The sequence below is a fragment of the Psammomys obesus genome, unplaced genomic scaffold (assembly GCF_907164565.1).
Source record: "Psammomys obesus unplaced genomic scaffold, mPsaObe1.curated_primary_1811, whole genome shotgun sequence".
Classification (NCBI taxonomy): domain Eukaryota; kingdom Metazoa; phylum Chordata; class Mammalia; order Rodentia; family Muridae; genus Psammomys; species Psammomys obesus.
This window is the reverse complement of record NW_026590701.1, coordinates 5901245-5917116: the sequence shown is the minus strand read 5'-3', so window position 1 is coordinate 5917116 and position 15872 is coordinate 5901245. Positions and strand designations below refer to the sequence as shown.

The following is a 15872-nucleotide window of genomic DNA, read 5'->3' as shown; positions in this document are numbered from 1 at the left end:
CCTTTCCTTTCCTTTCCTTTCCTTTCCTTTCCTTTCCTTTCCTTTCCTTTCCTTTCCTTTCCTTTCCTTTCCTTTTCCTTTTTTTAAAATGAAATGGTGGGAACCTTTGGAGCTGCTTCACAGATAAGAAAAAAGGATTCAGAAGCCAGTGGTAACTGTAAAAGCCTCCATTCACAACATTCAAAGTATAGCATGCTGGTATTGCCTTAGTTTTATTTCAGACTCTATTGTTACTCACTTGCTAATGAAGTCATTGAACTCTGCTGACCATAGCTCAGGCTGCCTTAGTTTAGGGGGTGGATTCCTGGAAAATAAGAATCAAGGATGGAAGCTGTTCTTTGATCAGATGGGTGAGATCTGAGAAGCAAAGCTGAGACCAAAGCATTACCACAGTTCCAGGGTCCACCTGTATCGTCAGAGATTGCCATCATTTCCCAATTCCAGGAAAGATAATTAGCTATTCGTCACATTTTATATAGAATGACATCTTCCTAGTTTCTCTGAAAGCATTTAATGTATAACCCAATTTTCCTGTTATTATTATTTTTTCTCCCTAAGAATCATCTTGGCTTTTATGTGAAATCCCTAGGAGGAAATGCCAGTATTTATCAGAACAGAAACAATGAACACTGGGAGGAAAGAGTTTCCTCTCTGAGCCCTACAGAAGTCTCTGAGGAATAGCCAAGGTACACAGCTTGGAATAGGTACCAAGCTGCAACAGCAAGGGCAGTACGCCTCCTGGAGCAAGTGTTCTTTTGTTTCTAGAAACATGGCAGGAAGCATGTGTTTGGATGTGACAAAAGAACTGAAAAATGCCATTAGCTATAGCATGCTGAATGTCACTTGAAAGACTTTGTTATTACTTCTTTTCATTTTTGAAGCTGAACAAATCTTTGCGGTTTTGGAGCATCTGCACACACAAAGGACATTGCTTGACAATGAGGCTGATGTGGCTGTGTAATCAAGGAACATTGATCAACCATGATGGCTAAATTTGCTGAAGTGCTGTTTTATGTGAATTCTAACAGCTCTTTGTTTTCATTAGGGGGATGGAAATACTTTGTCATCAGTCCTGCATTGCTCCTTAAATAGCTTATAAAGAAATGAATGTACAGTTGGTACAGGCTCATTAAAGGCATTTGCAGCTAACACATCTAACCAGACCACACCAAAGAGCCTTTCAGTCTTGAGGACTATTTGAAGATTGCTAATATTCACATTTTAAAAGTACTTTTGTTTCAGCCAATAATTTTATTTTGTTTCTTGTCCACTGAAAATTTCCTTCTATATTGGGTTACTTTAGTATGTCCAAATTTGACAATTTTACAGTACCCAGAACTGTAGCTTTTCAGATCCTCCTTTCCACATATTTCTACAGCTGGTATCCTCAGAGTTTCATTTTAAAGACATACTAACAGCAGCAATAGTAGAAAATAATTAACATGATGCATGCTCCAGATCTCTCTTTAGACTAAGTGTTAGAAGGCACAGTAGACCAGTGGTCTCCATCCTGTTTGTGTCCTTATCACCAAGAGTGATAATGGGGTTAAATGAGGCACTTTGCACTATGACTAAAGTGATTTAGGCGTGTTTAGTTTTACATTATATGCTAAATAGGAGTATGACAATAGAAATTAGAAAAAACATTTCTTTTTTTAATTTTATTTTTTATATTAATTACAGTTTATAAACTTTGTATCCCAACTGTAGCACCCTCCCTCATTCCTTCCCAACCCCACCCTCCCTCTCTCATCTCCTCCCTGCCACTCTCTAAGTCCACTGACATATTTCTTTTGTTTTCAAAAGTCGTAGAACTGGTAGGTATATAGAGGATTTCCTCTTTCTGCTAACCTGGTTTTCTCCACACACCAAATAAGCAACATAATATACAAGACCCAAGATAACACTGGACACTGAAATATAAAGAATGATATATTTATAATAAGTAAATAATAAGTAATTATTTATATTTATGGTAAGTAAAATATTTATAATTCAGAGCTAAGGGAGCTGGAGAGATGGCTCAGAGTTTACGAGCATTGGCTGTTCTTCCAAAGGTCCTGAGTTCAATTCCCAGCAATCACATGGTGGCTTAGAGCTAATACACAGGCTATTTCAAAGTAACAAACAACTTTTAATGCTTGTTGCTAGAAAAATTTAATTACACATAAAGCATTACAAAGGGATCCATTTGGGAATGAATAGAACATCATAGCATCATTTCGTTAGAACTACAGCACTCAATGATACCCCTCACCACCACCACTCCCGGTGTATCTGCACATGTTGAAATCACAGCCTTTGATTAATAGAGTGTGTAATTACTGACTATCATGTACCACACTCTCTGGGTCCCTGTAAGTACAAGCTATGTATGTGTGTTCTTTAGAATTAAGGGATCAGGAATAATCCTTAAGGTCTCTAAAAATAATTTACCTATAATTAAGATGAACATTTTTTTTCCATATTGATTTTCTGAGACACCTAGAACTTAGCAATACATACTTACAGTAGTAGCACAATGTAAATACTGAAGGTATTAAGGCCAGATGGCTAGTTCAAGGGTAGCTAAGCCCACACTTTTTAGGTGGGCATAGGATTATACATCAAGAAGCCCACAAAAGAGATGAAGCAGGAGGATCCTCTTCTTCAAGGTCATCTTCAAGTACATAGTGATTTCAAGGATGTCTCAGGTTACATGGGACTTTATTATTTAAACTTTCTCGAACACTTATGCCTATTTCCATGATGAGAAGCCAGTAGCTAGAAGAAAAAAAAAAAGAGCTGATCTTGGACCAGCTGGTTGTCTGACCTTGGTATTTTGAAGAGTGCTCTCATGGGATGCAGCTCAGCTAGTGGGGGATCTCCATCACCCAGCTCAATAGCTGTGATACCCAGGGACCATGTGTCACATCTAGCATCGTACGTGGTATCTAATTGTTGTTCACATGCAATCACCTACAATACAAAAACAGAAAGGGAAAGCTTCAAGGTTTCAACAAGCAAGCAGCAAAGTGTTCAGAGAAAAGTCCAGCTGTTTAACCTGGTAAAGTTTCTAGCTAAGTAAAGATAAAAGCAGTAATTTATAAGGAAAGAGACTGATATAAGTAGTCGTATTTTTATTCTAAGTGCAGACAATACTATTGCAGGTTTGTAGATGTATACAGAAAGAGCCTATGAAGAGGAAGCGTTTAGAAACTATACTGCAAGAGGAAAGAAATGGTGCCCTAAGTAGAATGGGATCAAATGCACAGCTAATGACTGTGACATATTCTCTCAGCAGACAACTGAGGGAGGGGGGCAGTCACCCAACAGCATATTAAAGAATCAAGGGAAAGAAACTTGAGGGCAGTCTAGTTAAATAGCTTTTAACCTTACTTGCAATTAGAACACAAAAGCATCCTGGGATAAATGAGAAAAAAAATGAGAAGAAAGCAAATGGCTTAAACCATTAATAACAAAAAAGTCCACACAATAAAAATAAAAACTGATGGAAAGGTACAATGGCTTATTTGAGCCGCATTAAATTTTAAAAATGCAATCAACTGCCACTAACCAAACATGACAGAGCCAAAGCAATAAGGGGAGAATGGTTTTGCAATATTGTAATACAGTATTACACAGAAAAAATCATTGTGTTAAATTCCTTTATAACATTTCTAAATGTGAAAGTACAAATGAAGAAGCCTATGAATGATCATTGTTAACATTAATGATCATAAAAAGGAACTTCAACTTTACATTGTGAAAACTGCTAATTATTATTATTTCTTTTATTTTTGAGATTAAAATAAAATTACATCATTTTCCCCTTCCCTTTTCTTTCTCCAAACTCTCTCATATAATGCTCCTTGTTCTCTTTTAAATTCATGGCCTCTTTTTTCCATTAACTATTGTTATATACATATATGTATATACATATATTTCTAAATATATAAATACAACCTGGTAACTCTGTAATATGTTACTTATATACATGTCTTAATGGCTGCCCCTTTGGTATTGGATAGCCAAAATTGGTGTGCTCTTTATGGGAGAAGACAATCTCTTGCTTTTGGCGTTCCTCAGTGGCCTGTGATTCTTCGTGCAGTTCTTTGTGGTGGCCTCACTGTCCACGTGGGCATCTCACATTCTCCTTGTTCATGTTCAGCCAGTCATCCTGATGAGATTCTATTGGTGTAGCTTCTGAAATTACTAGAGACACAATCACATAGAAAACTTCCTGATCCCCTCTTACAGGCTTTCCACCTCTCAATGGTCCCTAAGCCTTCGGTGAAGAAGTACTTTGTAGATGTATCCAATAGGACTGGGCTCCATAACTATGCACTTTGACTGGTTGAGGTTTTCTGTAATGGTCTCTTCTCCATCTACTATAAAAAGAAGTTTTCTTGATAAGGGCAAGAGCTACATTTATCTATGGGGATAAGGACAAATATTTAAAATGTAATTATGGATTATGCTGCTTTAGCAAAATAATGATGTCCATTTTCAACATCATTTATTTGTGTACACGCATGTGTGTGTCCATATGCATATGGAGATCAGATGATATCATGCAGGATTCCCTCTTTCCACCACATAGGTGCCAGGGCTTGAACTCAGGTCATTAGGCCTGGTAACAAACACTTTTACCTGCTGAGCCATCTTACCGGCCTTGAAAACAATTACTTACATTCAATTTTTTTTCCCTTTATGAATGTCAACTCACTAAACAAAAATTAATTCTGGGAGGGATGGAAGCTTAAAGTTCTTCCATTTAACTACATTATGGTAATCTCTGGGTACATTTAATCTGCTGATTGCAGCATACATTGAGAAAACCATGTGGTCTCACAAACTGAGCTGGCAAACTTCACATTTGCTAGTCAGGAAAGGCTACTTCTTCATGATGAATGAGTCCACTCAGACCTGTCACTGAAAGCCATAACAGGAATTATCTAAACATAAACATATCAGTGTGTTTAAAAAAGATGATTGATATATTGATAGATGATATATAGATAGATGACAGTAGAAAGAAGGATAGATGATAGAAAGATGGATAAAAGATAAGTACATGATCGATAGTTAGATGGATAGATAGGTAGAGAGACAGATAGGTAGATGGATAGATAGACAGATAGACAGACTGACAGATAGAAAGACAGATGGCTAGATAGATACCTGACAGATAAGTGGTAGATGATTGACAAATGAAAGATAAATGATAGATATACTATCTACCACACATGTATTTGAATATTATTGGCCTTTAAACATTGATCTGCTTATGTCTTTCTGTTTACTTCCTGTGAACTTGCCCAAACAAAAGCCAATCAGCAGCAGTTGTCTGCATCTGTCTGCCTCATCCCAGCCTCAAATCCTTTGCTGTTGCATAGTTCTGTCTCTTTTTCAGCCATGCAGTGTGTTTATAGTTTCATTTTCTAAAGTCCTAGGAGCAAGCATTAGAGTTTTAAGTTTTACTTTAAAATTTTATATGGAAAATATTAGGGCAGTATTGTTCACAGGCAGCCAAAATTCTAGAAAACCAGTGTCTCTTGAAGAATGGATATACAACTGTGTTATGTACACAGAGTAAAATATTACTTAGACACAGAAGGAATACTGATAAATGCTGCTACTTGGATGAACCCTGAAAATAAAACAAGGGGAAAAAGCCAGATACAAGGGACACGGGCTCAGATTCCATTGGTAGAAATTGTTCAAAATAGACCAATCCATCATCTAAAACTAGACTAATACTAGACTAGGGCCAGGGAACACTGAAAATACACAGTAAAGAGTTCTTTTAGGAACAGAAGAATGCTTCAGCTTAGATTGTGGAGGGACAGTGTGATTCTCTCTATCCACCAACAGTCACGGAACTGTGCATGTCATGAATTGTAGGGCGTGTTACCTATCTTTCTCTAAAGCCAGGAAAACACAGTTTTCACATGGACTTTCTGTTCTGTTGTACAAACATGATGGCCTTTAGTAATTTGTGCTTGTGTGTGCTAGAAATAAAACTCATGGCTTGCATTCTTCCTTCCATTCTTGTCTGATAAACAGTTGGTTTCAAAACATGGAGTCTCCCCTACTCTTCGCGTACATTCTTTATTATTATTACTGTTTTATTACTCACAATTTATTCACATTGTATTCTGCTGGTGATCCCCTCCCTCCTCTCCTCCCTGTCCCATCCTCCTTGCATCAACCAAAGACCTTGCATAGAGGACTTAGACTCTGTGCTCAGATGTAGCCCATAGGCAGCTCAGTCTCGATGTGGGTCCTCTAGTAAGGGGAGAAGAGACAGTCTCTGACATGAACTCAATTGCTTGTTCCTTGATTACTTCTCCCTGGTGGGACAACCTAGCCATTCCACAGAGGAGGAGGATACAGGCAGACCCCAATAGGCTAGGGTCAGACAATAGGAAAAGGAGACTTCTCCTATTTTCTAAGTGTCTTCCTATGTAGTTCAGGTCATCTTTTCCCAGATTGAGAATTACTGGCATTCTAGAATGCCTGGTTGATGCCACTATTTTTTTTCTAGATACGTTGCTGCATCACAGTAATGCACATCTTTCGGAATAACACACAGTCATCTGGCATCACAATTTGGGACACTTCCCTTAGGTTAGAGTGAATTTATATTCCAGTTTGCTCAGAACATTCCTGGTTCATGACTGCTGTCCTTGGATCTGTACAGTATCTTGTGAATTCCCGAGATTAGTATAGTAAATTGTATAGTTACTTGCTGTGGTCCCTTGACCCTTCAGTCCTGTCACACTTACTCCAGACGGGAAAGAATGGCTTTATGTAACCAAAGTACACGGTCTTTAAAGGACAATAAAATTTTAAAATGCTAACCAAGAACTTCACTTCCTAAGTGATTAATTTTAAAACACTGATTTTTTTTTTTAAAGATGAGGATATTGTATGTGTTTACCTATTTCCTTCTAATTCTTAGAAATGTGTCACTAAGTGCTTTGATCAGTGCCAGGGCTTAAACCCAGAGCGTTACACATGCTGGGCTCTACACAGAGCAGCATCTTTGTAGGGCAGAAATGTTGTTACTAACATAGAAGCAGTGCTTGTGAGATACCTTGTAGCTAAAATAGTAACTCAGAGTATGTTCAAGATCAGACAGTACGTATTGCAAAAAGAAGAGAATAGTCACAAAGTAATGACATCAAAACAGTGATTAGCAGTCGCAAATAAAGAAGTGCTTCTACAGGTGAACAAATATATAGTTGTGATTTTGTTCCTATAAATTAACATAAAACATAAAGCCTGAATATTTCTCATATATATAACACTGAAATAATCTTATGCTCTACTTTATTCAAATAAATTACAATATTTAGCACAGGATTTCATTTTTACTGACTTCTCACTTTTGTAAATTTTAAGAATACTGATGTTATGTCAGAACAAATTCTGATGATGCCCTTATTTCAGATTCTCTCAATAAATTTTGTTCTGGCGTACATGACTACAACTTCTTTTCTTCTCAGAGGTGGCCCCCATTAAAAATGTTTTTAAGCCACTGGAGCTTCAGAAAAGCTTATTAAAACTGTAGCCTTTTCCCATATGCTACACTAAACTTAAAAAAGGTAATAGCTGAACTAATCATTAAACAGAAATGGCATACAGGATTTCATTTTCAAACAAATTTAATTAGGAGATTTTGCAATGTTAATGTAGCATTTGAATCACTTCTCTCTTTGCTCCCTAGAACATCAAGTATAAATATCAGAGCTTTCCCCAGTAGATGCAGAGAGAGTTTTCAAAAATAAGCATTCTTTATTGACCAACATAATTAAAAAGATTAAAGGCATTAAATAGGGATTTTTGGGAGAAGATCTGATTCTTGAACTTTCAGTTATATTAGCAGTTTATCTACAAGTCTCCCAGGATAATAATGAAAAAAAAAATCTACTAAAGTTGTTCTTGGTTCCCAAGCTGGTGATTTAACATAAGAACTCACTTTCCACATGGGTTGATGAACCAGAATGTTCCCTAACATAGCCAAGGGTTCTCATAAAATGTTTATTATTATTTAAAAACGGAATGTAGCCAGATAGTGAGGACACGGTGAAACCGCTGAACTAGACTACTACAAAGTAGAAAGAAAGGTGAATTGGAGATCAAACGGCCAAAGGTATCTATCTCTTGGTGTGTGTGTGGGAGTGGGGCACAGAGAGAAAATGCAGAGAGAAGAGAGAGAGAGCAGGCTGGGGATTGCCAGGGGCTATCTCTTGGGAACAGAGAAGATAACAAAAATGATGTGTTTAGGGGTGTATAAGAGGTTATGCTGTGGCAGGAGGCCGGCCAGTGAACAACCTGGGGAGCAGCCTGGAGTTTGATCTGTTGGATATCACAGAGAACCAGATACACTCTCCAGATTTGGGGAACGTAGGATCCAACAGGAAAGTGATGGCTTTTCTTGGCAGAAGCCCACTTTACATGGTTTCTGAAGATGCTGAGTATTTACTGGGTCAGAGAACTTCCTGAGTAACTACACATATAATTACAGCATTCAGAAGAATAAAGGAGAAGGATACAGAGGCCTTGTAACAAAACACCAAATAACAACAATGGAAATATAGTAATAGTAATAAAACATAAAAATAAAACAGCATACAAATATCCAGGCTACAAATTCATGCTTAACAAAAACAAATAAACAAAAAAAGCCTTCAAGTTGTCTTTTTGCCTCATCTGACTTGCTCATTCATCTTTCATTTATTCACACGTGCCTTCACAGCTAGTTTGCCCAGAACCCACCATGTTCCTTCTGGCCCACATAAAATCCCCACATGACAGTAACACAGGAGACATTTTCTTGTGATACATTCTAACACATTCAGGGAGAAAAAGTATATATAAAAAGAAAAGATAGAAAAGATCTAATAGCATTACGCTTGTCTTCCTCAAAACTCTCTGACCTCAGGGGCCATCCAAAATGGTGTTCCTACAGAGGTGTTCAGGCGATGCTGGGTGCTGCTGAGCTGTGCAGACACACCTAGAGAGAAGAGAAAAGATGGTTCCTTGCATCAACTACTCATGCAAAGAGATTCTAATGGCTATATACTTTCTTATACATTCACATCAGAAGTTTGTTTTGTCAGAGCTCCCCTGGACTGATACATCACCATTAAGGAATCCATCAAGATCTCTATCTAGCCAAAATGCAGATTGGTCCTGTTTCTACTTTCACATCCAAATTCTATGCAACTGTAAGCCCAATCTGGAGTCTCACCTCCCTCATGGTGGCTTCTCTTCTGCCAAATCACACTGGTCTCTTCTGACAGTCTTCATCATGAACTATTTGTATCATGTAGTTTGACATGTATTTACTATTTGAATGATGCTTCATATCCTCTTCCTTCCCCTGACCAGACTCAGTGAACCAAAGAATGTTTTATATGGTGTTATACACAGAGTAATTGAATTGAGACTATATATACAATGACTTTCATTCATCAACCTTGTTCAAGTCATATGCCATCTCAAAGTTTTAAACAATCTACATCTTCCTAAATCAATTTCTACAACAGTGTCTGTTCCTTTTTAAAGATTTAAATGAATTTTTAACTGATCAAAAAATCCACAAAATTATGCACATTTACTTATAAGGAACCTTATGATGTTTCAATATACATATACACTGCAATGTTTGAATCAACTTAAACATGTCTGTCTGTTCTGATGGTTAATGATTAATGCATTCACAACCACTTCCTCTTGCTTTCTGCAATACCCACATCTTACACTTCAGTGACCATCTAGTTAGAATCAGTTCTGTCTTCAGAGAGATTGCAAATTATAACCAAACACTCTAATTATAACTCTACTACTTCTACCTGAGTAGAAATAACTCCTACTACACTTCATAAAAGTATAGAGTAAGGACTCTCCCTTGTTTTTCATACATAACCGGTCACCTCCAAAAGCACAGTGCTCCTGGCTTGTGGACTTGACTGCTTCTACCCAAGTCACAAGTTTTCATTGATGTCCCTGCTTAATCAAGTCCCCTCCCCAGGGAGTCCAATTAAGGCTTCTCTCTTGCTGCCCAGTAGAGGAAGGACATCAGTCCTTCAAGATAACATCTGCTTTTTACTGTGGGATTAAAGGCCAGCATGCCCAAATGGACACTTCCATGGTGGAATTCTTGGCAAGTCTGGTGGGGACTAACCTCTGTTAGTTGCTCCCTTAAGCACTTCTTTAACTAGGCATAAAGACGATCTTAATTTATTCTTTTTAAATTGTGCTTGCAAAATATTATTTTAAAGGAAAACATCTTTACTATATATCATTTTTCAAATTCAAGGGCAATTATCTAATGAATTCTTAAACTTTACCCTTAATATTTCCCAACAGACTATCTGATAAAAGGCTTTATTCCATAATATATCTTTTCCAAAATACTCTTCTTGCCATACATTTATAACTGAGAAAATTTAAACATAACTTTAAGCATTTTATTTTGTTTTATATCTTCTATGAACTAAAGGCAATGTAATTAAGATTGGACTGTATAATGATGTTTAATATTAAACATCTTTTAAATGGAATTTTAAAAGAAATTTTAATTTAAAATAATCATAAATTTTCTAAAATTTATTCTAAGACTATTCAATTACTGATGAAAAACTAAATTATATTTGACCTTTAGTGATTATTTTTGTCTTAATTTGATAAAGATAGCTTGAGTTCAAATGTCAGTTAGATGAGATATAAAGAGGAAGAGGGGAAAAAGGGCATATGTAAATCATATAAAATATAAACAAATAAAAATCAAGGATCAAGGTTTGTTTCTAGCAGAACAAGGTATAAAGATTAGTCCACCAGAACTGGCTTTTTTTTTTTTTTTTTTTTGGTAAGTGTCACAGCTGACATAGTGCTGGGATTTAAGGACAAAGATGACTTGCAAAAAGTGTCCTTTTACATGACACAGGAAATGTAAATGGTGTTATGTTGTGCAGGCAATTCAACTGACCCTCCCTTAGGGACCATCAGGGTCCTGACATGTCCTATGTCATTACCTGCATCCTATGATATCATCTGGGCCAGGCACACAGTGACCTGTCAGCCACTCTCCCCCATCTTGCTCTCTTTCTCTTTCACTCTTCCCTTCTCTTGCTTTCTCTCCCCTTGTTCTGTTGGGGTGCCCCTCCCCATCGTGTCTCTCTCCATCTCCATCCAATAAACCTCATTGGATTTAAGACTGGTTGTGTGCATGACATTTTTATCTAAATCCTAACAAATGGGAAGAACATTAAGGACAGAATCTAGAGATGTGTCACGTGACCTTGTCATGTCATCATTTTTTTTATAAGTATGAGTCATATAGAGACAATTAAGGGGACATATCAGAGCTCAGTAAAGCAACAAGAAGGCTTTAGGACTCCACCAAGGTTGACACTTGTGGTCCAGGCTGGCCACAGCTCTCCTTGGAAGACCACACCCCAGCTTCTCCCTCAGTTCTGTGAGCAGCCAGTGCTGTTTGTAGTATTCTGATTTAACACTGGTCAGTTAGTTTCTACTGCTTAGAACAAAAGACAGCAAAATAGAAAGTCCCAGTGAATTTAGACCTTAAAGGGCAAGTTCACAAGAGCAATAGGCAATCCTGAGCTTTGAAGACTAAGACTCTAAATTTTTAGAAAATATATTACATTTCTAGTTTATAATCATACGGTGCTAAGGATTTTCTGAGGTAAACACTTGGCTTCCAAGGGTTTTGATCAAACAGCCTGAATGAGAAGGAAGCTAAGGAAGCTCACTGCCTGTAGAAACAGAGGCAGTTCTCTATACACTTACTAAGAGGGTAAAATATATTAAGAAACACATTGACATCCATTTTAAGGGATGGCATTGCAATAAAAACTAAACAGAGGCACAACTGTTCCTGAATGCCAACAATAGTTCACACACACACCAGTGCTGATATGCCCTACAAAGACCACTGGCAGGGGCTCAGGTCCAGATTACAACACCCTGGGATTATTTGCTGTCTGCGGAGATCTTCAAGAAAAAAAAAAAGACAAACAAACAAAACAAAACAAAACAAAGCATTACACATTACTCCCCCAGGAGAAAACTGTGGTAAACAGGGAAAACACAAAGACACAAATTAAGTGAAAAAAATACAACTGTGTAGAGAAAGTGGTTCTTGAGAATATTAAGTGATTATAACATTAAAAACAGGCTCACATCCAATTCTGAGACAGCAGAGTCCAGGCTGGCATCTGCTAAATTCTACATTTGAGATGATTCTGTAGTGCCCATTAAACCTCAAGATCATTTTACCCATAAAGACTCAAATCCATAGATACTTCATCACAAAGTTGAACTCTCACGTGAATGAAACAAAGCTGCCAGAAGTCATTTTTAAGGATTAGCTGTATTTCTACTTACCATAAATTCCCATGAGAAAAACAGCTAAGAAGAGTTAAAAAAAAAACACAAAAACTATGGAAATTTGACATAAATTACTTTAAAAAGACTACAAGTATCCAAAGAATGAGTTCAGTAGCCCCAGGAAGTAAAAGGATTAGGAAAGCCATTTTGTCCAGAGAGTAAGGAAAGAAATGTCACCAAAGTGAATAGTTACATAATCACCCCAAGTGAGAAGATGTTGAAGGCTGGAAAATTCCAGGCAGAAAAGTTAGCCTAGTGAGACACTATGGAAAGGAACAGGAGGCCAACGAGAGATCAGCGCTGAACAGCCAGGGCAACAATCCGCAGCCATGGAGACCCAACACAGGTTTATGCCAATCATGTTTAGCCTTTTGCTATGCTGGGGAATTTTCAGGCTATTCTAGGCCCAACAAACAAACATTGCAGGCTGTTCCTATTATACAAGTCCCAAATCCAGGAAGAGTGCTGCACAGGATTGATACTAGCATTCAGGAGTTTCTTCAGGGCTTTAGGGAGATGGCCAAAATATCTAATTTGTTATTTCTATGACATTTTAAACAGATGTGTTTTGCTACAACCCTTAGTACAAAATTCTAAAAGCAATGAACAACAACAATGATAAAACTAGATGGATGAGAGTTGAATTTTAAAATTCAGATGCAAATTAAAGTGTAGCGTTTTTCAGTGTAAAAGACATCACATCATCTCATAGTGTCCTTCCACAGTTGAGGTTAAGACGGTGTGATGGTTAATGTCATGTGTCTAATTGGTAGGGTATGGTTCACAGACACTTGGTCAAACATTACTGTGGATATTTCTGTGGATAAATTAGCATTTAACCTTATGTATTATAAGCAGACAATGCCTCTGCAGTGTGGGTGGGCCTAACTCAGTCAGCTGCAGGTCTTCATAGAATAAAGTTCTGCTTGCAGGCAAAGATGGGGAACTGCAGGCAGTCATCCATTAGACTAGTCTCCAAGGCTTACACATGCTCCTCATAGTTTACCCAAGAGCTCCCAGGCTTGTGAGCCAATTCTATGAAATGATTTTTGTTAGTTTATAGGCATTCTAGCCTCCGCTTTAAGAGAACCACATGTTATGTTCTTGAGGAAATCAGACTACACCCCCTGCACCTCTTTCTGGATTGTTAGAAAGAAAGTCTGCTGTGGCTTTGAAACCCTTCACCGCTCTCTGTAGTTGCAAAGTCAGTTCCACTGTTGCCCAAAATTAAAGGTACCATTTACCTAGTGGGTCCCTCTAGAACACCTTCAGTTTTTGAGTGGTAGGAAATTAAAACCTAGAACATTCAGAAGCAATCACGGGGCTGGAGAAATAGCTCAGAGGTAAAGTGATCCCTAGCCCTGAAAAAGAAAATGTAAAATATAAAAAGATAAGGGCAGAAACTCACATGAAAAAAATAGATAACAGGCTTTAGAAGAGCCTAAGCAGATCTAAGTTTGTATTTTAGGGTGACCCTTGGCAGAGAGAATGCATGCAAAGCACGCATGCACAGTCATATCAGCAAACCCTGGAGAAGAATCTGCTTTTCAGAATTGCTACATCATTAGACTTAAAGATTTAGTTTCAGTAGCAAAAACCAATCCAAAGGCATACAAATGACACGGGGAATAATGACAAAAGGAAAAAAAAAAAAAGCTCCTAAAAAACGTGCTTGAAAAGAATAGCAAGATGATGGGCTTGAAGCAGAACTATCCAAACATGCTGAAGGAACTAAACAGAGACACAGAAATACTTGGGTCTAAGGGAAATTGCAGACGAATTTTTAAAAACCTAAGAAGAAACTCTTTGTGATACTTAATTTTGAATTCTAAATTTATAAAATGGAGAAACAGCTAGAGCAGAGGTTCTCAGCCTGTGGGTTGCGACCTATTTGGGGGATGAACTACCTTTTCACAGGGGTCACCTAAGACCATCAGAAAACAAATATTTACATTACGATTCAGAACAGTAGCAAGATAACAGTTATAAAGTAACAATGAAAATAATTTTATAGTTGGGGTCACAACAACATGAGGAACTGAATTAAAGGGTCTCAGCATTAAGAAGGTTGAAAACCTTAACGAGGTCTACCCTTGCATTGTCTGTATAAGTGTTCCCAGAGAGGGTTAAGCGGAGAGGGAAGCCCCAGCTTAAATAACCTATCATGCGCTGCAGCCCCAGGCTGAACACAAAGGTGATAGGGAGAGGTGAAGCTCAGTGCCAATGCTCCTGGGCCTCTGTTTCTCTGTCTACCAGGACGAGGCTTCCTACCTGTATAGCCTTGCCACCATTTCCTCTACTATGCCTTCAACACCACGGTTGTTTCTGTCTGGTATTTCCTCATAGCCATGAAAGAAAAGTAACTAAACACACTCTTGTGTAAAAAGTACAAGCCAAAAGACTTAAAGATTTAATCAGGAAAGAATCAGTGAGTTTGAAATTTCAATCATGCAAACACAATAACAGTTAAGGGTAACAGAGCCCAAGAATTTATGAGACACCATGGAGAAGACAAAAAGATGCATGGTAGAAATCCAAGGAGAAAACAAAACAAAACAAAACAACAACAACAACAAAAGGGGGTGGGGGAAAGGTTATTCAAAATAACAGCCAAATGTTTCTGAATTCTATGGAAGACATGAATGAACACACGTGGAGATTAATAAACTGTAAGTAAGGTGAGATCAAGGACACTGCTATGCCTCCACCCCTCCAGCAAGACTGCCTGAGACAGTCTTGGAATGGAGTAAGAGAAGTGACTGCAGATACAGGGGTCTATGACAAGATTGTGAGTCCACCTCTCAGCGGGAACTTTAGAGGTAACGAGCTGAAATGTTTAGAATTCTCCTATTCAAAAATTCAGTATCTGCTATTCAGATATTCCGAATTCGACAAAAGCTGGAAGGTTTTGGCACTCTGGCCCTTTCTTGTGGGAAGCTGGAAGTTCTGCTTGTTGTAAAGATCTTACAGGATGACTGAGTTTCATGATGAAATAAATGCCTCAGCAAGCACACAGGCTGAAAGGAACGTGTCTCTATTTCATTTGCTTTGTTGTCATTTTTAGATACAGAATTTCACTGTCAATCTGTGGTTAGCCTGGAACTCTCTATGTAGACCAGTCTGGTCTGGAACACATACACAGAGAGATCCAACTGCCCCTGCCTCTGCCTCTAAATACCAGGATGAAAGGTGTGAGCCACTTTGTGCAACCATACACTTTTATTTTGCCCTAGTCCTAGAATTAGTTAAAAGTTGGCAAAGGAGATACAAGGTTTTCATTTCATTTTTTAAATGTGTGCCTCATTTGGTAGCAAACTGCCCAGAGCAGTACCTTTTACACCCTACCAGTCTGTAACCACTAAAAACAAAGATATTCCTACTTTATAGCCATCAAATTTCCTAGGTTTTAAAACTCATGTGTTTCTGTCATGTAATCTACAAGGCCCGAGTTTTGACAGTGCTACCATTTC

The 15872-nt window shown here is 37.9% G+C and overlaps 1 protein-coding gene across 1 annotated transcript in view; it reads right to left on the bottom strand.

Annotated features, from left to right (window-relative positions):
- The window catches only part of Myo3a (myosin IIIA), a 206125-nt gene that overhangs the window by 147624 nt on the left and 42629 nt on the right, over positions 1-15872 (bottom strand). Inside the window, exons 6-8 of the mRNA XM_055608590.1 lie at positions 8928-9004; positions 2813-2958; positions 239-304 (exon numbers count right to left, since the gene is read on the bottom strand). Coding sequence (XP_055464565.1) covers positions 239-304; positions 2813-2958; positions 8928-9004 — 289 coding nt within the window. The remainder of the gene's footprint in view (positions 1-238; positions 305-2812; positions 2959-8927; positions 9005-15872) is intronic.